The sequence below is a fragment of the Mus caroli genome, unplaced genomic scaffold (genome assembly GCF_978045245.1).
Source record: "Mus caroli unplaced genomic scaffold, Mus_caroli_1 scaffold_2, whole genome shotgun sequence".
NCBI lineage: Eukaryota > Metazoa > Chordata > Mammalia > Rodentia > Muridae > Mus > Mus caroli.
The window spans coordinates 43792635-43819888 of record NW_028227257.1 but is presented as its reverse complement, the minus strand read 5'-3'; the positions used below and the strand labels follow the sequence as shown (position 1 = coordinate 43819888).

General features: G+C 40.6%; 1 protein-coding gene across 7 annotated transcripts in view; it reads right to left on the bottom strand.

Moving 5' to 3' along the window:
- The window catches only part of Pak5 (p21 (RAC1) activated kinase 5), a 312415-nt gene that overhangs the window by 16860 nt on the left and 268301 nt on the right, over positions 1-27254 (bottom strand). For all 7 annotated transcript variants that reach the window (XM_085833823.1, XM_085833816.1, XM_085833825.1 and 4 more), the window contains 3 exons: positions 16433-17218; positions 2559-3050; positions 88-221 (listed from right to left, as the gene is read on the bottom strand). In XM_085833823.1, coding sequence (XP_085689949.1) covers positions 88-221; positions 2559-3050; positions 16433-17218 — 1412 coding nt within the window. The remainder of the gene's footprint in view (positions 1-87; positions 222-2558; positions 3051-16432; positions 17219-27254) is intronic.

Below are 27254 nucleotides of genomic sequence, written 5' to 3'. Positions count from 1 at the left end.
TGTAGTTCCTGAATGCACAGTGTTAATAATTTATGAAGAAGTCATGGAAGTAGTTATTGTAGTAGTGCTTGGAATCATCTGCCTTACCTGGTATGAGTGACAATGTCTGTCAAGGCACCACCTTCTAGAAACTCCATGACCACCCAGAGCTCATCTCCAACAAGGTAGCTGTTGTACATGTCAACTACGTTGTCATGGTGGTAATCACGCATTATCACGACCTGCATGAGTGAGAAAGATCCATATTTACTCTCTGCTGCTGAAATTTGGGTGTGTTTTCCCTGGTGGCCATATAAGAGACATTGAGTGCTGGGGAATTGACAGCACAGGGATCTACTGTGGATAAGACACATCAATACTAGTAAGTGATAGTGAAAAGAATCCAGTAGTATATTTGCTTAAAAAGGACAGGCCAGACAGACATTGGAAGGATCAGAAGAGTGTGCAGGGCAGAGAAAAGTTAGAAGAGGAGAGGAGGAAGGGAAGGAGAGGAGGAAGGGAAGAGTTTAAGATGTACAGCAAAATTTTTCCAAGAGAAAGTTTAGGTTGGCATTGGGAAAAATGTAATCAGACACATCTAAATAGTTTGTATAGAGAGATCACTATCCATACTCTACTGTGGGGCAGCCCACCAAGGATCATAGTAAGCTGAGTGGGTGGTACTGAAGCCCATGAAGTAAGCAGTTACTAGAGGGGCTGGAAGACACCAGATTACATGGGATGGATCTGAGGAAGTATTGGTTTGAATACAAAGAACATACTTAAATGATAAAAAAAAAATATGCTATAGGCTGTTAAAAGGCCAAATTATGCCTACTTGTTGGAAAGAATATCTGGGAATTATTATCCTGTAGCAGCTTCTAGTTGATTTTCAGAATTTGTGTGAAGTGATAAGCTATGCCTGTCTGTTCTTGTACTGTGATTTAGAAAAATATTCTAAGAATCAGAAACAGGATACCGGGAAGATGTTCAAGCCCACTTATCGTGAGTTCTCTGTGGTTTCCAGGGCTTATGTAAGAAATTGAACATCTTATGGGAACTAGAGATGAGGGAGGGCCTTCATGGAGCCTCCATTGATGAGGTTTCAGATATAGGTGAGAGCACTGCACAGCACCCATGGACCAACTCACTTCTGTACTCTAATAAGAGCGGTGAGAATGCTCCCAACAGAACATCAGAAGCCTCAAGCATCCATAGACTGTTCTGGAGATGTGGACTAATGCTCTGCCAAATCATCTATCCCTGATTGCTGGTGAAGCTACAAAAGGGGCAATACTCCTAAAACCCTGGATTGTTTTGTTTTGTTTTTGTTTGTTTTATGCAGTTACCCCTGTGTTCTTACTTATTTTAGAGCTCCTAATTGATCCATAGGCAATAAGTATAAAAAGGTTAATGTGTACATGTACAACGAATGAAAAACTGATATAACAATTACTTTTATCAGTAAGACAAATGTCATAATTCTAATGGAAAAGCAAACAAAGGACATATTATTTAAAGAAGAATTAAGTGGCATGTAAATACATAAAAATAAAGTCAGACAACTAGCAATAAAATTTTAATTACAGTAGTAAGATCTGTCGATGTCTATGAAATAAGCAGAGATAATATAATATGTACTAATGGCAATAAATGTGATAGAGGATTGTTATTGGAAAGTATCCAAACTAGTAGTTTTCTGAAAACATTATATATTCATTCTCTAAAAACTACATATCTTTATTGCCATTTGGTTTGTTCATCCCACTTTATGAATCTAATAAGATTATAAAACATGAAGCTAAACACCACTCTCTGAAGACAATATAAATCAGAGATTGTTTAATAAGTATGATGTATATAATATAAGACCCTAGGGCCATATATTATACAACATCAAAGGGTCGTTGCTCAACTAGGCTGGTGCTTAGCACAGCAGCAGATACACATGGAATAATTTATAAAAGGAAGAGCCAAGCATGCATAGAAGAGGACTAGAGGAAGGACTGCAGGGGGTGCTTTTTTATGTGCAGTGCCAATGTATGACTGGAAATATAATATTTCTCTCTGTCTCTGTCTGTCTCTCTGTCTTTCTCTGTCTGTCTGTTTGTCTGTCTGTCTGTCTCTCTCTGTGGGGAGATATGTATGCAATGTACATTGGTATGAGCAGGTATATGGAGGATAAAGGACAATTGTAAGTGACATTGCTCAGGAGTGTCACTGGGTTGTTTGCTTGTTTGTTTGTGTGTGTGTGTGTGTGTGTTTGTTTGTTTGTTTTGAGCAGGTTCTCTTACTAGCCAGGGGTTCACCCATAGTGTGGCCCTCTGGCCAGAAAGCTCTAGATTGGAGGAAGCACAAAACTGGAGATCTCTCAGCATTGGGATTACAAGCACACATGACCATGCCAATTTGTTGTTGTTGTTTTACTTTCCTGGCTATAAAACTGAAGTCTTTATGCTTGCATAGCAAGCAGTTTACTAACAGATTTTCTTCCCAGCCCCTGCATACATACTGTGTTTGAAATAGGAAGTAAATGTTACATTCACATGAAAAAGAGGCAACCCAAACCCAGCATTTACCTCATTAAAAAGGAGTTCCCGTCTCTGCTGCTTTCGGAGGTCCATTTTCTTCACTGCCACTTGCTTGCCTGTGTGTTTCTCCGTTGCAATGCACACGATGCCTGTCGACCCTTCTCCGATTTTAATAAAGTTATCCAAATATTCCCTGGGGTCTCCTGGGCTGACCACCAGTTGCAGGGCAGCTCGGAATTGTTCATGGGATACCCTTGAGGGCTGCTGGTCTGAGGAGGAGCCCCAGCTAGGTGGAGGGTAGGTGCTCGAGGAGATACTGAGAGAGCTTAAGTAAGAAGCGGTGGAGATGTACTGAGAACTGGTTTGCAGGGATGGATGGTGGTATAGAGATGCTTTGTGGTACCCAGAAGGGTACTGGTGGCTGCCTGAAGAGTAGCCTGCTTTGCTTTGACTTTGAGGTAGTTTGGTGGGGCCTCTGGGGTAAGTGTCGGACCCTGACAGTGGAGGACTGAAGACCATCTGTGCTCGATCGTAATCCACCTGAGAAGACAGAGACACATGGGCAGTATTCACTAGCTCTCAATCTGAAGCCTCTGGCTGCGAGAAGGAGGAGAAGCAGTGCCGACAGGACCTGCCTGGGCAGCCACCATACCAGCTACACCCAGGAAAGTGCTTTCCCACACCCGTGCTTCCTACCCCTACCTCCAACCATGGGCTTATTTGATTCAGATGATCCCTATCCAAGATATACTTTTTGTTTGTGCCATAATTATAAAGGAAAGACTCCCATGATAAAGGACATTAGTCTTCAGCCAACATTGGAGGGGAAATGTCAGGGGTAGGAAGGAGAATTCCTTCATGCTTTCAAGCTTATCTTCTTGAAGGTAGTATGTGAAATTCTTATACACAACACAGCACCTATACCTATACCTATACCTATACCTATACCTATACCTATACCTATACCTATACCTATACCTATACCTATAAAAGGGAAAACATGGCTCCTGGTGGGGAGTAGATTTTGCTTCAGTGAGGAGTATTGAGTAAAATTGGGAGATTTTCACCAAGTAAGTTCAATTGAAAATTAAAAAAAATAATAAATTCAAGTATTCATGAGAAAAAAATATTTGGCATTGGCCAGCCTTCAATGAGATCCCAGCAAAAACTATTTCACTCTGATGTTGAGGAGAAGGGCTAAGGGAACTTGGTAGTGGAGATGGAGAAGGACAAGAAAAACAAGGAAAGGTTAGGAAGCCAGCAAATTGCTGTGTCCATTTGAATGGCTCCAGACTTGCTGTGCAGTGTCTCTCAGTGAAGTCACATGCCGGGCCTTTCTTCAAGGGCTCTGTCATGTGAGCACACAGGATTCTGTTTGAGAAGTCCGTGCTTCAAAAAGTAAGGCTTCCTACCATGACTGAGCTGGAAACGGATGCTTATGAGCTATAGTGAAGCGCCTCCTGTAGCTCATGTCTGGCCCTCAGATGACAGTATCCCTGCCTGAATTTTTGACTGCAACCTTACGAGAGATGCCAAGACAGAATCGGCCATCTAAGGCTCCCCAAATTACCGATATTCAGAAATAGTGAAAGAGTAAATGTATTTTATGTCTAGGAGGCAATGTGTTACGTGGCAGTACATTTTGTTTCATGAGAGTTTGTTATAGAGCAATTGATAGCTAATATATCAAGGGACCTGACACAAGAATTTGTGCACGTTGATAAATGTATACTGTTGTTTCAAACAACAAATCTCTGGGATAATTTGTTAAACTGCAATAGATAAGTTGTTTATAGAGAAAATTTGTGACTTCTGCTATGACAACATTAAGCTTGAGAGAGTTATTAGACACCCATGTTGAGATGTCACCTAGATGACTTAGATATTTTTAAAGTCCTAGGGTAAATGTAAAGATGTGAGTATGAGAACCACCAATGCTTACTTGGTATTAAAGCCATGATGATGAATTTGAAAAAACAAAAACAAAAACAAAAACAAAAAAAGTGCAAGGAATCCAACATCTACACTCTTATGATATCAGACAGAACAGCAGGATTCTGCAAGATCAGACAGAGACATAGTCTCCAGAAGGGCAGGAAACACAAGGGCAGCACGAAAATTTGGAGTCATGGCTGAAAAGTATTTCATAAGGGGATAAATGAATGCTGTTGAATAGCCCTAGAAAGTGAAATGGAATGAGCCCGTCACCCTATAAAGCAGGCAAGATGGTGGAGCAGGCATGTGTCAGCTGCATCTATCCACTGCATGGAAGGATGTCCAGTCCATCATCCAAGGGAACAAGGACTGCATAAAGTGATCTCCTGAAAACCACTACCCTAGCCCCATTCTTGGTTGTTCTGTACGGTTTTTGGCTCTGATGACAGTGATGTCCTGTTACACAGGTAACATGTAAGATGTGTAACACAAGTGTTAGCTGTTCTAGCTGCAGGTTCACCTCACTCCATTCAGATGGCTCCACCACTCTGATGGCACTGGAATAGGGAGCAGGTATCGCCTAAGTCAGAGTCCTGCCTCATATGCAGAGAAAGATAATCGGGCATATTCTAACTCTGATAGCTTCAGTCAAGATCCTCAGCATCTTTGAGCCTCGGTTTCCCCATTTATAAAATGAAAGAATGTCAAAAATATTAACGTCTCATTTCTTAGATTGTGGACACTCTAAAAGATTGTCTAGATATGAAAGGATTTTGAAAGATGATGAGTCAATAAGCTCTTATACTGTTATAATTCTATAAAGTACTTCATATAATAATGGTCATATAAAGAAAAAACTAGCTATTGTTTACAGAATATGTATAACATACCAATATCATATAGGTTCCTATACATTAAGTTTTTAAAACAGTAAGATATAAAACTTTTAATTATAATACATTAAACAATTGTTATAGCTAAATTACTCTATTAGAAACCAGACTGATTTCTAAGGCCATGTGTGTGTGTGTATGTGCATGTGGAATGGGATCAGGGTAGAGGAGCATGACTGTAATGTAAATAATTGGGAGTCTTGCTTTCCATTGAGCTGCCATTAACCAAGAGCAGGTTTACCAGCAAGGCCAGCAGGAAAGGCTAAGTGATGTCTTAAACTTTTATTTTTGAAAGTGGGTCTTGAGAGGGAGTGGGTCCTCATGGAGAGATATTTTTCTCTCTCATAGTTAAAACAAAATTGCATTCATCTCCCATAAGCATGCATGGTCTCTAAAGGTATATTACAGACAGTAGAGCTATGGCCAGTAGGAGTCACAAACACCACTTGGCAGTGCGTTGGGGGCATTTCCTCCTCTGTCAGTTGTCAGCAGCATTATCAGGATCTACCCTGTGCAAGTAGCTTATGGCATATAAAGAAAAGGCACATGCTTGCATGAAGGGGACAGTTTCCTCTTACAGACAAGACAAAATTGTTTTCTGAGAGCTGAACATCTTTGGAATTAGGAGTTTTAGATAAGAAGATGCAATTGCCTTTCATGGCTCCTGCTACGAGGTACAGACTCTTAAAGAAGCGACGTGGAACAGCTAAAACCACAAGAGACAATTTTAGAGCCAAACTAAGTGACTCAGAAAAATTAACTGTCTGCTTCAGGCAAGTGAACATGTGGTCTCTTCTTGGGGCCTTTATCTATCCATTCAAGGGGATGATAGCAGACGGTCAGGCTTTCTAAAGGAGAAGTACAGGAGTGGTCCCCCTGGGGCCATGGGGTCACTGAACTGCAGCCATCACTTTGATCTTAAGCAACTGCATTGATGGAGCATGTTACAGGCTCATGACTATGGGAAAGACCTCATTCCTTTTAATTTTGTTTTGTTTTCAATAAAATTGAGGCTTGGAAACATAATATATTTTGCATATCACTCAGGCCAATGGCCCTCTATGCCCATAAGAATCACAGGACATGCGGACTCTGCTAAGGTTCATCCAATATTCACAGGAGGAGGCTTCTGGATGTCCTGGGCTATTAGCACATTGGCACCTAGATCTCATTTCTTGCCTGCTGTGACATTCCCACTATTCCTTGTCACCTATCTGATCTGTGTAATCAAAGCTGGGACTCTTTCTTGTGATTAAAATGCTCTGACATTTTCCTGGGGCCAAAATTGGGCTCCTTCCCTAAGGGATTACTCTATTAAAAGTCTGTTCTTTCAGGAAAAAGGAAGTCCTAATGATAGTATTTATTGAGGGCTTTCCATGTAGCAAGGTCTATTCTGAGGACTCAATGCACATCATGGTATTTCAACCTCATGTTAAACAATAAGCCCTATTTTATTTTATAAGACTCCCAAGGCATAGTAGGTTGAAGTAGGTTAGAGAAAAAGACTTTAAGCTACTAAGACAGAAGAATGACAGTGTCAGTCTTTGAATCATTTGTCACTTGGGTCCTGCTTAAGTTCATTGAAACTGGCTTCAATGATGGAGGATTGGGAGTAGACAGAGGAGGGTATTGTGTGAACCGATGATAGCAGGGATAAGGACTGTCCTGGTGTTTATTTGTGACCTTACACATCTGAGTAGTCTGAAACAAAATAAGAATTCGACCGGAAAATAATGAACGATAAGGCCTATGGGAGGAGAGAAACACTAGAGTTATATTTTGGTTTTTAACAGTGTTGGCTTAGATTACTCTTCAAATATATACATATTTGATGAGTAATTAATATATATACACACATGTATATATGTATATATATATATGGTTGTGTCAGAAAAATGAATTGATCATCTATGTATAAAACTCATTATTTTCAGTATGCTTTGGCTGAAACCAACTTTGTATTTGGTGCCAGTGATACCCAGCTTACATCCATATTGTCTTTTACAAAGGGAAGCCTAGTTGCTTTTCTGCGGTGTGACCGCCTCCCCCTGGTACCCACTCTTGATTTCTGTCATCATTCCTCTAACTTGACTTTCTGATGGTAGTCTATATTTGGGGGTTTTATTGAAGCACAGATGAATCCGCCTATGTACATTCTTACATGCATGTATTCATGCAGGGAAGTCAAATGTGAACTATGAAATCTTTTCTTATGTAATTTAGAGACATATTCTAGAAGAAAAAGGAAAAGCTATGGAGTTTCCATGAGTAAGCCTGTCTCTAGTATTTGTATTTGTGAAGGGATATAGAAACTAATCATTTAGTAAAAGCACGTTGCAGTTGAGTTAGGCTATTGAAAGGGATTGTAATTACTAAGAGAACCACTGCATCTCCCAGAACCCATACTCTAAACCATTCCCAAAGGAGGTGTGTATGCCGGTTTCCCCCCAGAGTCCTCAGCGCAAGCACTGAGTAGGGGCAGAAAGCCTTTACATAGGAGAGCAAACAATAGAGTCACCACAAAGACTGCCCCCATTCCTCCAGGGAAAGCAGTCCTGTGTGCTTTGTGAACAAGTAAGTCTACAGGAATGACTTCCCTCCCACAGACTCTAAAGGGGATTCCCATATGGCCCAATGCAATAAAAGACAGCTAGATCAATTGTTTTGCAAATTATCACCCCAGGCTGCCAAACCAGTTAGCTGTAGTGCAAGGAGACCACTAATGATTGTTGCATATCAGCTACCTTTGGAGAGGAAATTCTCTCTGCAGGAATCTTTAAAAATACAGACAGATGAACAAGGAGCTCTTTCTTTTGGGGTGGTTAATAACATACACTTGGTTTTTAGTATACCACATAAATGAATTCTTAAAGGAATGTGCCTTTTTCTGTCTCTAGTCAAGATGTACAGTGTGTGTGTGTGGGGGGGGGGAGGGCTTATTATGTGGGAATAAATAATTCCCCAGTTAACAGTTCAGCCAGAATGCCCTTCTACAATAAGTGCACTGTCTCCAAGGATAGGGTTAGGTACAGGCTTGTGATGTATCAACATTATAAGTAATTATAGCAATGAATTCATTTAATCAATCAATTTCAGCAGTGGTGCACTGCGGTGGACAGGGCATAAAACTCCTCACCGCTATCAATTGCCCCGATTACAGCTGGCTGTCAGCCAGAATTCCCCTGATCCATGTTAGTTAAATGCACATTAATCTGAATTTGGCAGTGTAATCAAGGACCTAACTGAACTGTGAAATTGAATTCTGCAGTAGAACATCATTTGACCATTTTATGCCAAGGCTGGAAAAAAAAGTAGAGGGTGGGAGAAAGAACAGAAGGGGAAAAAATCATGCTGCAGTATCCCTTTGTCACCAGGAGCCCCTTCACTGACATCAAGGAGGCTGTGGCTGGCTGTGGCTGGCTGGTGCTGGAAGGTGGTGTGTGCGATGGCTGGGCTGTTGCATCTCTCCTACAGAATGGGGACCAAGGAATGTTCCGTGAAGGATGGAGATTACAGGGAAGGGAGACAGCTGCTTCCAGGGCTCAGTTGTGATGCTCCAATACACCTTTTTGGAACACAATGAAACAAAGAGATTGCTCATCTCAAAAAAAGGAAAAAAAAAAAAAAGGAGAAAAAGGCAGACTGGGTGTTGCTCGCTCTACATAAATCAGAGTGGGATAAAAGCGAATCACAGCCCTCTATTGTCTGAGCTTGGAAAGTACATCTTAAATTTTCCTGGACTGAAAGGAAAATGTTAACAGGACCAGCCTTGGTGTTGGGAGAGGAAAAAAAGAGCATCCGCAAGAGAGCCAGGGAGCATCACTGGTGGTTTTTTTTTTTTTTTTTTTTTTTTTTCCTGCAGAGACATTTTAGGGACTGGTAATTAGGAAAAGACAACTCATTCATTCTGGTGGCCCTCCTGTTGTGCTTTGCAATCCAGTTTCTCTCCTTTTTCGGTCAGGAAACAGCACTGATGCGATTCCTGCTTGCTCTCAGGCAAGCTCCCCTGCTCTGCCCAAGGCTGATGGACTCATGGGCCTTCATTCTTGCTTTCCCCAGCAGCTGTTTGTTGTCCTCTGAGCTACAGTCTGTCTCTTTGCAGGGTATAAAGCAACCTCCTGTTGAACCTTAATAAAGTAGTTACTGTTGCTTCTGCCAAAAGCAAAACCTTGAATTTTATTCATGTGGTGAGCTTCCTTCCTGATACTTCCTTTCATTTACAAGAGGGAGCAATTAGTTTCATAGTAGATGTGGCACATTTATGCTGGCTGTGTGACAGGGGTACATAGCACATGCTAGGAGCTGATGTTCAACTTCGATAAAAGAGGCAAGTGCTGCCAATGAGTAGTGGTGATGAGCAACCTTGTGACCCTCAAAGCATGGAGCATCTCCTTATGCTGCTGAGGTAGGGGGGCTGGGAGGTAGGCTGGATTCTGTGTGCTTTTGGAGACCTTGTGCAGAAGGAAACTCTTCAGTGCATTGAGCAAGCTGCCAGGAATTTTCCCCAAACCCTTGAGTTGGAATTTCATTTAGGCCTAGGGAATCTACATCTCATAACAAGGAGCCTGAAGAGTCAAGTCTTTCCTGACTTATTAAACAAATGGTAAATACGCACTATGGATGTTCAGATAAGTTGCTACTGACCTCTGCAAATGTCGAGAGAGTACTTTTAGGAAGAAATGACTAAGTCTGTGATGAGCAGACTCGAGCACACTATATCTGGCTTTTCTCCTACCTCTGAATTGGCATGTGTAATTATCCCTATAATTGTTTTTCCTAGCTCAAAGGAAGTATCTTCCATCCAACAACAGACACTCTGCCCCAGTGCCTGAAAGAATGTGCAGGGACTCGGAGTCAGTGAGGATTGGCTCTTTGCTTCTGAATATGTGTTGATGCATTTCAGGGTTCTGGGAAAATTAGGGATGGGCAACACCAGGCTAAATTCCTTTTGTCTTTTAATTTACTGCAGAAAGAACTACTCATAGTGACCAAAGTATGACTTAGCTTTAAATCATTCCCAGGAAAAAGAGCATTCCCAGGAAGGCGTATGCTCATGTATAGTATAAGGTATATCTACAGTTATACCTGTAGGGCAGATGTTAAAGATAGCATGACATTATCCTTTGCATTCTTTGCATGCCCGAGTGAGGACCATACAGGGACATGTATATAAAGGAAACAAAGATTAAGACAACAACATCCATTGTTATATGAAGTCATTAATATTCTTTTTTTTTTTTAATTTCTTTCCTAACATTTTTTGGTGAAGTTCCCAGGCTTCAGCAGCCCTGGCATTACACTAAGAATCAGGCTTTTAATGGGTTCCTAGATGATGGTCCACTGGAAAAAAAGCAAAAGAGAAAAAGTAGAGCAAGAGCTGATGCTTTTTTACTGCTTGAGTCTGAGCATGCCAGTGCCACCAATAACAGCAAGCCATTGAACAAGTGATTCCTGAAGGCTGGGAACATAAGTCATTGTGTCTTTTCCTCCCTGAGAAAGCAAATGGCCAGCCAAACAGTGAAAAGGACTCCTCTAGTGACTCCAGAGGAAGTTCCAAGTAAGCTTGGACACTTCTCTAGGCACCTATTGTTCTAGAGAAATCGTGACCACCTTAACATGCCTTCTGTTTGAGACACCAAGAACTACAGCCTCAGACTCTCTTGTTGCTCTGCATATAGAAAATGGTGTGGTAAACTGATCAAGATGCATACATAGTGTGCACTTAGCCCCTAGCTTCCATGAAGAGTCTGAGAATTACACTTTGAATCTAGAGGGACATAAATATTGTGTGATGTAATTGTGTTCTCACGTTGCTCACTAAGACTTTTATGGTAGCGAGGTATTAACTCAGTACATTGACCTTCTATGACCCATATCTCTAAAATGAGGACAGTACTTACACATGGGGAAGTCTATAAAGATGAACTAGATAGGGTTATAGAATTTGTTTCTATGGTCTAAAAACATGTAAAAGATTACATACAGAGAGGATACTTATAGGACCAGCTTTATTAGAGATGGTAGCATGTTTTCTAAGCAGAAGTATCACCATGAATAAGGGTTAATACTATTTGCCATGTACTAACTCCTTGATGTTTATTAATCTTATTTAATTCTCATTACAAGCTCAAAGTACAAAATTGAGGCACAGACAATCTCATAAACCTTGCAATAAAACTCTAGGCCTTGGACTGGAGAGATGGCTCAGTGGTTAAGAGCACTGGCTGCTCTTCCAAAGGTCCTGAGTTCGATCCCAGCAACCACATGGTGTCTCACAGTCATCTACAATGTGATCTGATGCTTTCTTCTGGTGTGTCTGAAGACAGATACAGTATACTCATACGCATATAATAAATAAATAAATAAATAAATAAATAAATAAATAAATAGTTCTTTAAAAAATCTAGGCTTTGAATGTTTCTACATTAGATGACAACATTTTATCATTAAGAAATTCAAACAAGGCAATTATCCAAGGCAGGATGAATTCATAGAAAGAATCTTATGGATCTTCCCATCCAAGCCCTTTTATGCAGCTGTGGTTTCAGTATTTATCCATGATGTATATTTCTAAATGACTAGAAGTCATATCTGGGGCATACTATAAACAGACAGCTCAAAGAGCCTCCCTCTGCACACGAATCTCAGCAGCAAGACGAGGGCATCTAGCAGTATGTCCTAAATGGAAAGCCACACAGTACAGCCACTTCCCTGCTCCTCTGCTTCCCTCTAGGAAAATACCAATGTTCTGGAAGTCAGAGGGATGTAGCTTTGCACCCCAACTCAGCACTATGTTAATATACTTGGGGAAACCCATAAAGACAGCATTCTGGAGTTTCATCTTCCTCCACTGCCCAAAAAAAGGAGCCTGTATTTTTCTGGGCTTCCAAAGACTAAATTGGAAATATCTGCAAAAGGCTTCCCATTGTTCTTAGAACACAATGGCCCTCTATAGCCACTCTCTGTATGCCAACATAGAGACTGGCATTTCAGCTACAGGTTTGAGTAAGTAGGTTGTTCTGACATGAATTCGTTTAACCCTTAGATGACATGATGAGGCAGGGACTGTCTTTATCTTCCTTTCATGGTTAAAGAGGAGTCACAGTTACACAGTCACCTGGTAAGTAAATGGCAGTTTTATGACTCAAAACTGGAATAGGTTTTCCTCCCCAAACTTAGTCCCTAACTGCTCAAAGTGTTTGATCAAAGGTAGCTGTAGAAGGCTCCTCTGGAGCTATCTGATTTTGTATGGCCTTGTCCATGGCAAAGGTTGATACATTTTGTTATTGTAGATCGTTTTAATTATTATGGGTTAAGAGTGGGAACTCTTGACTCCTAATAAGGAAGGGTACAGAGAAGCTGTTATATGCTCAGGCACACCAGAATATCCCTTTACAGGAAAAGAATCACCAGTTCTAAAACATAAACAGTGTCAAGGTTGAGAAACCCTGCCTCTCAATGAAAGATGATGATCCAAGCAGGTATTGAAATAATTTCTCATGCAACATCATTACATTAGAGCTAGAAAGAGTTCACAAAAGCCAACTGTAGGTTTGATACTTTCAGAATCTGTCCCTGTGTTGTGGGACAGCCATGCCATGGATTAAAAACAAAAGATCTGGACCACAGTTAGTTCTTGAACTGAATGAGCAGGTGGCTAATGTGATTTCCAAATCCTATTCTGTAACTTACAATGGGGGCGAGACATTTTGCTGTGAGTGTTAACTAATCAACATGTATATATGGCACGCTGCAAGTGCCTTGTGAAACACTGAATTGTCACTGTGTCAGGAATTTTCAGTGGCTTTACCCCACGGTGTTCTGGTGGCACCAAGACACATAAGCCAACATCTATCTATCTGTCTGGTCCCTGGAGAGCAATGTTAAATATAACATGGTGGTATCTCTCACTAGGTCACTGTATGGTGGACATGTCTTCCAGGGAGAGCGAGAAGCATTCTTTCTCTCTTCTTGCTACTCTCTGTAATTTTTTGATGAGAGTGGTGCCATAATTTGTTTGCCTTTCCTTTCCCACCTCAAGGTTTCATCTGCTCAGCTTCAGGCAACAAGATTTAAAAGGAGAGAATAGATGATAGTGTCAATGAATTTTTATTCGTTAAATGCTAACAAGAAAAGTAGAGTGGGATTTTTGTTGTTGTTACCCTACATTTTTCTTCACTATGAGTTAGAATTAAAATTCTAAAAATTAAAGGACAAAGCATCAAACTGGACACACACACACATACACACACACACCTCCTTTTGTTCCATGGTATCTGTGCCTTTTCCCTGCTATGTGAACATCACCCACCCTTCTCTAGAAACTGTCAGGAGGCAAAGCTAAATTATCTGAGTCGTGATCACTATTTCTTGCCCCAGCTGGAAATCCAAATGCAATTGGTTGATTTTTCAGAGTACAGCTCTAAAGGCAGAGGCACCTAACTGTTTTTAGAGAGATGTTATATTTTTAATCAAGTAAGCGTTTTAATTACCAACATGTTTCCCGCCTCTTGCCCTCCCACAAAACCTGCTCGTCAATTCTCCTGGGTTTTGGGAGACTCAGGAACAGCAGCTTGCTCCTTTGGAACATTGGCTTTAAAATGCTGAAAACCTCAGGGCAGACAGTCAGCCTCATGTGTGAACGGACTCACATTGTTCCTTAGCCACAAGTGATGTGCACTGTTTGGGGTTTAGAAAAGCTAGAGTTTGGGCCAGGAGTTCTGTTTTGGTTTATATTTGAAAGTCTGCAAGGAATGAAGCAAATATCCGTTTTTTGGCTCTGCTTCATTCCTCTCTTCCTCTTATCTCAAAGTTCTGGAGGGCCATGAAACTTATCATAGATTTTCGCTGCAAATTCAGCTGAAGCCCTGAAATAACATAGACCTGCATAAAGAGAAAAACGAGGCTAGAGAAATGGCAGGCTTGAATCTAGAGCTCATGTGTAGACAGCTAGCTAAAATCTTATGTGTGGCCTGTGACTCCCTAAACCCCAGTGTTCTCTTCGGGGGAATGAGTGGCCAAGGCTTGCTCCTGGTCATGCTAATCCCAAAGGCCTCTAGGCATGAGTGAAGTGCACTAGACAGGACTAAAACCAAACTGTAGAGCCTGTGTACCCTCTAGTAGGGCCAGGGTTTACCTCTAGACATTTCATTCTGAATCCTTTATGAAAAGATGGGTCCAGAGATACCAGGCTGACTTCATTATTCAAGAGAAGCTTGCAATCTCATAGTTTGTGACTCATGAATTAAAAAGGGCTAACCTTGTTGATGGGAAAAAACAAATGACTGCAGGGCTGAAAGGTGATATAATTTAACAGCATTTTCTCAAGAATAATGGCTCAAGCAAGTGCCTTCCCATCTGTTCATGGGGTAGTGCTGGGGACTGAATCCGGGGCCCTGCATGGGTATACATGTACTCTACTCTTCAGCCCCTCCTTAGGCCCTTGAGGTTTATTCTGTTGCCCAGGCTGGACAGGAACTTATGATCCTCCTGCTACAACTCGATGAGGTCTGAGATCATGCCCAGTGCATTCTTTACAATGAGCTCCGAGCATGTCACTTGACACAGCAGTAGAACATAGTTATTTGATTCTAGAACTATGAAGGACTTCCTCTCCATGGTACTCACAGAGAATGATCAATGGTAGAGTTGTGTACCAGGATATAAATGTAGGTGCTATGTGGGTTTGGCTGTTGGCTTTTAGCTAGTAAGACCTGTGTCCAGCAATCGTGATGGGAAAGTATTTGTGGCACCTTAACTATGGTCTTTAAATCCATTTAACATGGTGATATTAAAACCACCACGATCATTTACATTTTAACTAGAGTATATTTTTCATGCCTTATTTTCTCAGGATTCACTTCTAATTTTTTATCATGGGAACAAAAATAACAGGTCCCTTGTTTCTTCTAAAGTATAGCTTAATTCATTTCCTGTTTTCCCACATAACTTCTCTTAAACATTTTAGATAACAAGCAAAAGAGAAATTTGTCTGGAATTGACAAAGCAGATGGCTGCAGATAGGCTGGCCTTGCAGGGTTGCCTGTGTTATCAGACAAGCTGCTGAGGAGAAAGCATTGGTCCAGATGTATGTGCCTACTAGTGCTCATGTCCCAGCAAGACTGTCTTGAGACTCAAGGTAATCCACAATCCATATTCAAAGTCTGCCTTTCTGCTTCAGTTGCACAGGTGAGATACCAATCCTTGGTAAGTTACCATGAACAAAACAACCATGTGTACCCTCCCGGGGCTGTTTGTAAATGGATAATTTGCTCCTGGACATGGTGTGCTGTTAACCAAAGATCAGTACTTTCCCCATAGTCTTCTTCAAAGTATGGGGTATGGCAGGCCCATCAGTTTTCAAAGAAAATGTATATGATCCTTATTTAAGAGCATACTTTGGGATAGTGTCTCACTGATGGGGTGCCTGCCTAGTGCACATAGGACTCTACAATGGATTCCTAGCACTCTGAAAAACAAAACAAAACAAACAAACAAACAAACAAAAACCAACAACAACCCTAGATAATCCAGGAATTGGCTGCTATCTATTACTGAAAAAAATCGTATAGAAAGTGTTGTTAAAATTTAAAAGAATGATGGGAAAAGCATGCTCATATATAAAAGGCTGTCCATTGAGTTGAATAGTATATATACACATACATACATACATGCACACACACACACACACACACACACACACACACACACACACATATATATATATATATATATATTTATATAGTCTATAATAACCTACAGTTGTTTACCCTTTTACATAGAACTTAGTAAATATGATCAGACTGTATTTATTAGTTGTAAATCAGAAAATTGTTCTATTAAATACAAATTCCATGTTATTTTAATCAGCAGGCTTGTAATAGATCCCCAAAGCCAAACTTTGATTCTAATGACATATGGACCTTGTTTTAAAGCCTTTGATTTTGAGACTCATGGGAAAATAAGATAGGATTTGGAAAATGATTTTTATTGCAAAAAAAAAAAAAAAAAACCCAGCAAGTTCTAAAGATGCTGGCCATCTAGAGCTCTTTTGGTAGGGTCAGTCAGTCATGGAGAAGAGGCAGTGAACCTTACCTTTGGAATGCACATTGTGGGCTCGGACAATCGAGGGTAGGTGTAGGAGTTGTACGAGTGTCCTTGAGGGTGAGTTTTAAATGCACTTGCTCCAAATGGCATCATGGGTTCCTGAAGCCCTGAGCCTGACTTGGATCTCTGGCGCATGGCTGGCTGAGGGCTTGTCTGATGCAGGTATGATGATTTTGGCCTCCTGTCATAGTCATCCAGGCTTGGTCCCCAATCACTTTCACTGTATGCCAAACTCTCCTTGGAGCACCTGCTGGTCCCTGCAGTTCTAGAAGGCGTGAGCTGGAATGAGTAGTCCAGAGGGGAGCTACTGGAGGCTCTCTGATAATCCCACCTAAGGTCACCGTATTCACTTGATTTTCTCAGAGAGTCCAAGTGGGTGTGATAGTCGACAGGGAATCCGGCCAGGTCGGTTTTCAAAGACTTCATCTCAGGGTAGTAAGCGTCTCCATGTTTCATCTTCGTGGCATGCCCATTTTGCTTGGCTGCATGGCTGCTTTTATAGTATAGATCCAGGTCATCTCCATAGAGACTCCTGTCTCTGTACTTTTCAGTTGTGTAGTCCGCAGTAGTATCGGATTCACTGGAATATTGTGAGAAAGTGATGAAGCCGTTCTCTTCCGAGTGGCCTTGCATGCGGCTAGCTGCTCCCTGATCTGGGGTGGGTGGGCTTTCTTTCCTTAGAGAGTTGGAGCGAGTCACGGAGATGTTGTCAAAATCCTCTAGCAGACCATTGATAGAGGTTTCCTTGCAGGATTTATTTCCTCTGACGATTGTCTAGGAATAATAGGAGGAACTTTGTTTAAGAAAATATCCCTGGTTTTATACTTGCGGGGGAATAGTCCCCTACTTCATTTAGTTTAAAGAACAGGAGAAAACATGAGAGAAACATTTTAGTTTAAAAAAATAATTGTTGCCTAACTTCACTGGAAAAATAAATCAAGTATTCAACAGTAAACTGGGCTTTCTAATTAGTGCTTACGGGTTGCATTAGAGTATAGAGAAGTCTTTCTCAATTGCTTTGCCAATAAAAAAAATCACATTCTTTTAAATTACTTTTAAGTTTTGCTAACTTTATACATATGTGTATTGCAAATATACTCACCCTGTCTCCCTCTCTTGTCCCCTCTTACTTATAACTAGCATGGCACCTAATGTCTTGGTTTCTGGGTAGGTATTGTGAATGCAGTTATAGCTGCAATGTATTCCTTATTGGATCGGCTATGCCATGTCTAGAAGGTAGCATTTCACAGCACTCTTTATCTGTCCTCAAGGCCTTGCAATCTCTCTGCTTCTTTTTCTGTGATATTCACTGGTAATGGTCTTTTTTTTTCAGCATTTTGATCAGTATGAGTCTCTATATTAACCACTGCCTATTGCAAAGAGAAGACTTTCTGGCTATGGATGCCAGAAACACTTGACTAAGGGCGTAAATATAAACATTTTTAGAATGCAGTTTTGTTCCCCCCCACACACACACACAATAATATCAGTAGTAATTTCAGCCTAAGGGCCTGTGCAAACTTTCAGCTTCTAACAATGGGGTGATGGCTATACATGTTATCAGTCTATAGTGTTTGGTTATAAAAAGCATATTTGTTATTTTAAAATTCAGTATTCAGATGATCTATGAACAGTGCCACTTGAATATAAGCATGGGCAGAAATAGGTATGCAATCTTTATACATCTATGGAAGGCATAACTGACTGATGCTATAAGACTTTGTGGATGGTTCTAGAAGACACTTTCTGAAACTGTGACTATGGAACAGGATGAAGAATAATTATGTGGTTTCACTTGCAATCCAGTGTGATACTGTTAAGAATTGTACTACAGTCCTCAAAGAGGACTGTTACCTAGCATCTTTGGATTGGGGATTGTGCTTGGTAATGATGTGACTCTGTCTGGATCTTAACGGCAAACTGTTCCCTTTAATAAACCTAAATAACATCAGAATACCAGGAACAGAAAGAAACAGCCATCCACTTACAAAACCAGTCAGCTGTGCCTTGGCTTGTCATTACACTGTTTGCACTGAAATATGTGGGGGTGGATAAAAGAACAAAGAACAAAGGGTAGCTATCAAGATTTTAGGAGAAGAATACATTTGAGTAAGTTGTAAGGAGTGCAGAAGCATCATAGTTAGTACCACAAGAAAGTTCAAATTGTAAGAAGACCAAGCTGCCCTAGAGGCTGGAAGCCATAGATTAGTGCCTCCAACTTCATGCTGAAAGACAAGGACATGTCCCCCTCCCTGACAAACAGTCTTAGATTAATTATTTTTATTTATGTCTCTTTAAATAAGCTCACTTTAGTATAGTTTAACAGTGACATTTCATAGATGAATTCCAAAGTGTTCCTCTCAGCCAGTGTTTCACGTCTTAGCATTTTGCATTACTGTTAATAAAAAGCTGCCTTTATCAGCACTCTATAAGCCTTCTCTTAGGGTTCCCATCCATGAGAAATACACTTATTTATTATGTGTTCTGAGACTCTTTGACAGTCTCTGAGACTTCCCTTGGTGCTGATGTTCTTGCAAGTGTCGAGAAGCAATGAACAAGTATTCTCAGAATGCCCCTCAATTGGATTTGTCTGATATTTTTATCATGGTTAAACTGGGGAAATGGGTTTGCAGGGAGGAAGGCTATGGAGTAGCAGTTTCATCATATTGCATCTGGTGCACACTGTCAACATGGCTTATTTCTGTTATCGTTACCTTGGTCACTTAAGTAAAGTTTTATTGATCAGGTATTTAATTTCTAACTTATAATTCCTTCTTTCCCTCCAGGAGTGAGACACAGGTGCATCCTCCCCCAACCCCCACCCTGGTGGAGGGGGTTGGTGGCAGTAAGGGTTAAGTTGCACCTCTTTGCATAAGGCATATCTTTGCATAAAGCATTTGGAAGTTCTGCATAGGAGGCTTAGGCTTATGTATTGCCCTTATTTATTATTTATTTGTTTATTCAGTCACTTGTTTATATCAATATTACAGACTCCCAGGAATTTGTTAAATCCTTTGGATATGATCCACGCTGTGCCATTTGCTTTGTCACCCAGATGGTTGGAGCTTTTGTCCCCAAAGATTCTTTTATGTTGGTGTCTGTGTCCCTTTGACAATCTTCTTTCTATTGTAAAGCACACCAGCATTCTTCATCACTATAAAGTGTTCTACCTTTTTCTCACTTTTCCCTAACTCTGTTGTTTCATCAGTCACTTCTCCACGATGACCTCCTTCTATAGGATCTAAAGGCATGACAATTGGGGCTCAGCGTTTACTTCATCACTACTGGGGTATCTTTTTCCAAGGCCCTCCCAGTGAGCAGAATTAGAAAATCTGCATTTGTATACTAACACAGGCATACCTAAATATCTATTCACCTGGATGAATATTAAGGCATGTTTATATTTCTGAACGTAATCTGGTACTACTACGATGTTCTTTCTAACTTCCTCTCTTATGTATCTGTAACCCCTTGTTTTCCAACATTTCTTAGACTGATGTATTTTTCCTGCATCCTCTTTAGTATGATGGATTTCTGTGGAGTCACAGAGGTCAGTGCATACAGCTAACCCGTGGACTTGCACTGCCAAGTCTGCTATTTCTATGTACTGGTCACTATATTCAAAGAAATGTTCACTTCACATACAAATTAAGGGAGTAAGTGTAATGAATAAGATTACTTCTGCCTGTTGTATAAAAGGGGAAATATTAACTGTGCTATGAAAGAAATGATATTTGAAGAAGGGATAAGAAATGTCTCTTGATGCTGAGCTCCGTTTGCCAGGCATAGATAGACACAACATGTTCACTACCTTTTTGAAGTCAGAGCAGCTGTGGTCATCTACATGAGACTCCTAAGAGTAGGCCTACTTATGCAAGGCCTGGAGTATTGTACACAAGGCAGCAGAGGCGGTGTGGGTAAGCAGTTAACAGTTGCTGGGCTGAGTTCGGTGGCTGTCCACATTTGCCAATGTCCCTACTCTATAAGTAACACAGTTAAACTCATTGGTTCATCAAGCTAACCTTGGGCAGAAAGGTCTCCTTACCTGGCATTGTATCTGGATGGGTGTTGGCTCACATCTCCCTATGCAAATTTATCACAACAATGTAATTTTTTTTTGTTTGCTTTTCATTTTAAAGCTTAGACTAGCAACACTTGTAAACTATATAGTCTCAGGAAAACTGCTGAAACTTTTGTGAGCATGGCTTCTTAATCTATGAAATAGTAAGTAAGAGTCAATACTTTCCTTATAGGATTAAGACAGGATTTATTCATACTTATGAATATTATGAATAAATTGGTTGATATGATTCCTGCCATAGAAAGTACTGGTAAGTACTAGTAAATTCTTCTTATTTGACTATTATCTTAGTAAAGTTTTAAGTTAAGCTGAAAATTTGGGAAAGAAAACTGAAATTTTGGGAAGGAAGGAAGCTGATTGCATATATGGGACAAAACCAGATACAAGTAGAAAATAAAATTATTAGTAACAAGATCTAAACCACAAACGTCTGAAATTTAAAGGGGAGATGCAGTTCACATTATCTGCAACTGCAACATAAAATAAATGCTTTTTATTAGAACTAAAAAATATATAACTGAATGCTTTCAAATCATGGTCATTACTGTACTGGTATCCTTCTTAAACATGCAAACATGTTGACTTGGGCTTTCTCATCCATTATGAAGGTGAAATACATTTTATGGTTTAAGTAGCAGAAGTGCAGCTTGGTCTTCACATGAATCCCGAACAGCTGGAGTGGAGCTATCTCGAATGTTTTTGCCTGTCTGTGGGATGTGTTCTTCTAGCTTGGCTTCTTTGTCTGGCCTCAATGGGAGAGGATGTGCTCACAGAGACTTGATGTGCCAAGGGCATGCAACGTCCCAAAGAGCCTCCTACTTACTCAGAGAAGAAGTGGAAAGGGGATGAAGGAAGGATTGTGGGAGAGGGTGACTGGAAGCAGGCAGTGAGTGGGATGTAAAGTGAATTTGTAAATTAATAATAATAATGATAATGATGATATTAGCAGTAAAATAAAAGGTCAGCCATTATCCCTACCATTAAAACAAACAAACAAACAAAAACTTTCATCATTTTGCTGTTGTATTTCCCCAGTTGGGTCTGCATGCTTTCTTAACATCATAGACCTAATGAACCGTAATAATCCTTAGTTGCAGATAAATAAAGCACAGGAGCAACAAAAGTTGTTGTTATTATTTGAAAGGAAAAATATTTAATTTACTCATGAGAAGGAATCAACTTAAAGCAAATATAAAAAACAAGAAAAATAAAGGTATTTCCTCTTCTTGGATATTAATTTTCAGAACTTTAAGTATGCAAATCATGCTTAATAAAAACACATGGTTTTGTTTGTTTGTTCCAGATGAACTCCCAATTCATTGTTAATAAGCAGTGCAAATGTTTGTTGCAAACAACTTTTCAGAATACACACAGACACAATAAAGTAAGAGAAGGGTTTTGTAGCCGCTTTGATCCGCAAGTCCAGTTACCTGAGAACCCAAGGCATATTTATTTTTGCTGACTTGTGTTTTCCTTATGGAATCATAACCATCAAAGCGACAACAATGAAATCCAAACATGCAGAACTGCCCAATGTGGCTTAGACAGGCATCGCACGGAAGGATGCTGCTCATCAGAGTCAGCGTCTGACGTTTATTGGAAATGAGATTTGTGTCATTTCAGAGAGATCAAGAAGACAATAACTACAAGAGTATCAGTGAATTTTATGCTGTGGAAGCTACAGGCATTAAAAAACCAATGCAAGGCAATCTATTTGCATCTGAACTGAAGCTGGGGTTCTCATTGTCTTTCCGCTGTAACCTGGACCAGCTCCACTGCATCCGGTCTGCCTCCTGGTGACAGCAGCCATATTTCATGGCCTGGCTTGTGCAGGCTGGCGGCTGGTGATAAGCGTTAATGGATCTGTCCAGGAGAACAGCTGTCTCCCCTTGTTCCCGGGGAAGAAATGAAAAAGTGCCTCTGTTCTCCCTGTCTGTATTAACCTTGACAATAATGAAGTGTGTAATTAACAGTTTTGCCCTAATAAGACCTTACGTTTCCTTTTCAAAAACAGCATTTTTCTCTGCACCTTAGGCTGTGCCTTACATTGTAACAGTAAATATTTCTCAAGAGGCCAGAAAGCAAACATTCCCAAGACTGGAGACTAAACTAAGGTACGTTTAGGAAGTATCTGCCTTTAAACTCCATACCTGAATTCTGACCCTGTACGGGGAGAACCAGTTCACCTGTCACACAAGTGACTGGAAACATCTGGATCCATAATCACAACAAATCTGACATCCTTAGCCTCCCAAAAACATTTGAATTCTTGGTTGGATTTTGAAGTATCACATCTATTTTCTACATTTTCCCACTGGGCTAATTGGGTTGGGGCAGTTGGATGAGACTTGAACATTACATTGTTTCTGGAAAATGTGGCACTTTGGTCAGCATATCTCAGAGGGGGAGGTATTGTGAAGATTTCTAAGCAAAAACCAAACAAACAGATAGCCAAAAGAACAACAACAACCCTCCCAAAACAAAACAACAACAAAACCCCGAAAACACTGAAAACCCCAAATAAAAGCAAAACAAAAACCACTCAACAGGCTGTATAATACTGGTAATCACTTGGGATCCAAAATAAACCAATCATTTACTAACTAAATATAAAGTTTTTTTTTTTTAATTTTTATTTATTTATTTGAGACAGGGTTTCTCTGTGTAGCCTTGGCTGTCCTGGAACTCACTCTGTATACCAGGCTGGCCTCGAACTCAGAAATCTGCCTGCCTCTGCCTCCCAAGTACTGGGATTAAAGGCATGCGCCACATTTTGCACAAACTCTAAGAGATTAAAATATTTTAAAGGAAGGTTTTGGGAATTTCGTGGATGTAGAGATTTCACCTTGAATTGGAAAGTGTTCTACTATTTGCCATTTTCTCTGCTCTCTACATCACTATAATACCAACACATTCACTGAAGAATTCCACAAGAAACTAAGCTCGAAGCTGACTTCCTATTCCCTGCTAAAGGTTATCGACTGAGTTCTTCCTGCTCGCAACACAAAGCAGGCAGCCTGAGGTTACTCTGGCCAGCCTGAGGTTAAAGTCAGCTTGAAATGGAATGTTCTTGGAGATTTATTATGGCTATTTCATTGACCAGGCATCATTGAGGACAATGGAAATACCCAGCTCAATATTCATTTAGTGAAAAAAAAATGCATTTTAGGGGAGAGGAACACACCATGATTAATGAACCAAAATCTAACAGATAGCAGGTAGTTCTGCGAATCTCCCATGTTATCTTCACATCTTAGCCTGGGTTTCCTGAAGTAAAATAGTTCCTTTTTTCGACAATTATGTTGGTTTGAATAGTTATATTTGAATGCTTGGACATTAGGGAGTGGGACAACTTGAGAGGGATTACAAGGTATGGCCTTGTTGGAACAAGTGTTTGCCTCCAAGACAGCTGCTGACTTAAGTCTGGGAACCACATGGTTGAATGAGTGAAACAACAGACTCCCTCATACCTCACAGTGTGGTACACCCTTCCTCCCACCCCTGTCCCCCAAAACAATGTAACACTAATTTTAAAGTTGAAGGACATAATGGACTACATACTAAGTTCTAGCACAGCCTAAGCTATGAGATGAAATCTGGTAATCTATCTATCTATCTATCTATCTATCTATCTATCTATCTATCTATCTATCTATCTATCTATCTATCTATCATCATCATCTATCTATCTATCTATCTATCTATCTATCTATCTATCTATCATCTATCTATCTATCTATCTATCTATCTATCTATCTATCTATCTATCTATCTATCCATCCATCCATCTCTCCAACCACTGCCATCATCTTATATCTTTCTCTTGTAATTCTTTTTCACGGGATATGTTTATCACAGAAACAGAAAGGTAATCAAGGCAGGGACCTTAAATTACTAAAAGCCAAAGAAATGATATTATTAATGCTATCATGACTTGGCTGTTCTCTTTGTACCCAGACCTTTACTATTTTCTACATAGGAACCCAATGCTCTCCTAGAGAAAAATTCTGAGTCTCTGGAGCTTTCTTCATGCACACCAAAAGCACTGACTTTGCAATATGTCTTTGACTTACTTTATACTTATACAGAGTATGAGTTTTCTCCTTCCTTCCTCCCTCCCTCCCTCCCTCCCTCCCTCCCTCCCTCCCTCCCTCCCTCCCTCCCCCCCCTCCCTCCCTCCCTCCCTCCCTCCCTCCCTCCCTCCCTCCCTCCCTCCCTCCCTTCCTTCCTTCCTTCCTTCCTTCCTTCCTTCCTTCCTTCCTTCCTACCTTCCTTAGAAGTCATCTCCCTGTTTATCTGAAAGATAAGTGTGCTGTGCTCATTCTTGGCATTTCATCACTTTGAAATTGAATGAAAAGTTTAAGAAAGCAGCTCGAGGTTTTTACTGTTTTTAAGAGTTATTATCCTTCAGAATGGCTAAGGCAGTAGGAGAGTCTGCAGCATCTGCATTCGGCAGACTAGATGACAACAGCTCTCAGCCGCAGGTCCATATTTGCATTCTTTGGTTAGTTCATGCACATTCCTGAAGCCAGCTTTCCCTTCTCAGACAATTGCATCTCTGTTGGTGGTACCAGGTCACTCACTTCTAGGCTCTCTGGGCCATAGTGCTGGAGTTTCTCTTCCTGTCACTCAAAGTGAGGCCTTGGAACAGCAGCATCGGCATTATATAAGCACATAACACAAACAAGGAAAACGGGCTTTCTCTTCCTTAAATTCACATTGGTAGGATCATTCATTCCTTTGTTTTATATGAACAGCAACAGCGGTTCATAATAAAATTCGGAAAATGGCTGATTCGCAGCATAAAGAGCACTTCTGAGGTGTTTATTATGCTTCCAGAGATGCTATGGTACCATGATGGAACAGAGCATATTTATGTTTGTTCAAACATCTCAGAGAGCAAGTTCAAGTCCGGCATGCAGGAGTCTGTGGCATTTACTAGATCATCTGGCCTATTCTATCAAAGATAGCAATGGAATAGCAGGAACCCATGTAGAAATATTGAGAGGGAATTCATGTCTTATTTCTGAGTTACCTTGCCATGTTGAAAAAGATGAACAAGTCCATTTCCTCCAGTAATATCCTAGATAAACCTGGGACCCAAATAGCACACACACACCCCAGAAGAGACACAAACAATATTATCTTTCCTTCCACAAATGTACCACAACAGTTGTGTTTTTATATTATGACTACTTAACAAAGAAGATATTGCAAAACAAAGAAGACATGGTTCACAGGCCATGAGAGGCCCACAGAGAGACCTCCGAGACGTACAGTTAAGAATGGCAATGTTCCGTGTTCCTGAGGGAAGTGCTGCTTCTCTGGTTCTCCAAAATTTGAGAGCTATTTTCCTGGGCTCAGAAGAGCCACTGAATGTGCAGATCAGACACTGTGCTCAGGCAGAGGGCCTATTGGATCCACTTATCTTTCCAAAACATATACTTTTATTGGATCTCCCTCTTTAGTTATAATTTGCCATAATTTTATTTTGTGAGACTTCATTATGCATTAATGTCTATGATTTATTGAATAAAGTAAAGATTTTTTCCCCTATTTTTGTTTTTGTTCTCTTTTTGCCACAGTATTAGCAACCTGGGGTACTAAACCTAAGACCTCACATATGTTAGGCAAGTCGCATCCACTAAGCTGCATACACAGCTCCAGGCGCTTAAAATTTTCCTCTCCCCTACAAATTCGCTTACTTACTCTTTATCTTGTGTACAAACACATTTAGAAAATTGCCAGTACTTCATGTATGCCGTCATCCAGCTTCCACTGAAAGACGAAAGACCCACAATGTGAGGACTCCCACACATTCTGACTCAGGAGAGGCGACACCCCAAATCACACAAGAAACGGTCTTGCTGCAACTGCAAGAGGATTTTTATTCAAGAGCCAAGAGCACTCTCGGGCCCATGGTCATACACCACGCAGAGGTAGAGGACCATGGCGCCCCGAGTAGCTGAGTAAGGGGGTATTTAAAGGAAGAAACCACAACTCAAGGAGGTGGGGAGGGCGTTGTTGGAAAATACCAAAAATACCAGTTAAGAGTCACAAGGAAGTGCAAAGTCACAAGCGTCAGGTTATCTCTCAAGACAGTTTCTAAGAGCCCCTAACAATCTAAGAGCCCCTAAAGATAGCACATTTGCATTGCAGGTTCCAGTAATGGTCAGGGTGGGTCAGGGTGCCATTCTTTGAATGAACACTCTTTGAACCCAGGAAGCGGGTGGGTGGAGGAAGGAATGTCGCTATCTGTTTAATGACCAGCACGTGGAGCACTAGGCCACAAAAGCCACACTCCGAAGCCTGGGCCCGAAAGCCTCGAATTTTGTTACTTCTTCACCACTGGACAATGCAGTGAGCTCCCCCACAGGAATCTCCCGAAGGGTGTTTAGTCATAGAGAATGCTAGTTGCATTCCATAAAAGGAAAGCCTGATCAAAAGCTACCACCATATTTAGCGCTGCAGAGATGTGGGGTCTTTGGGAACTTACAAAAGTCTTTATACCCAGTCCTTTAAATAAATAAATAAATAAATAAATAAATAAATAAATAAATAAATAAACTTTTTATTGATTCTTTGTGAGTTTCACATCATGTACCCCAATCCCTTTCATTTCCTCATCCCTTAATATCTGCCCTCTGTCTTTGCAACCTCACTTCCCCCAAAGAAATAAATAACAACTGTGGGGAGCTTTGGAGGCTGCTTGGTAGGAATCTGACATTG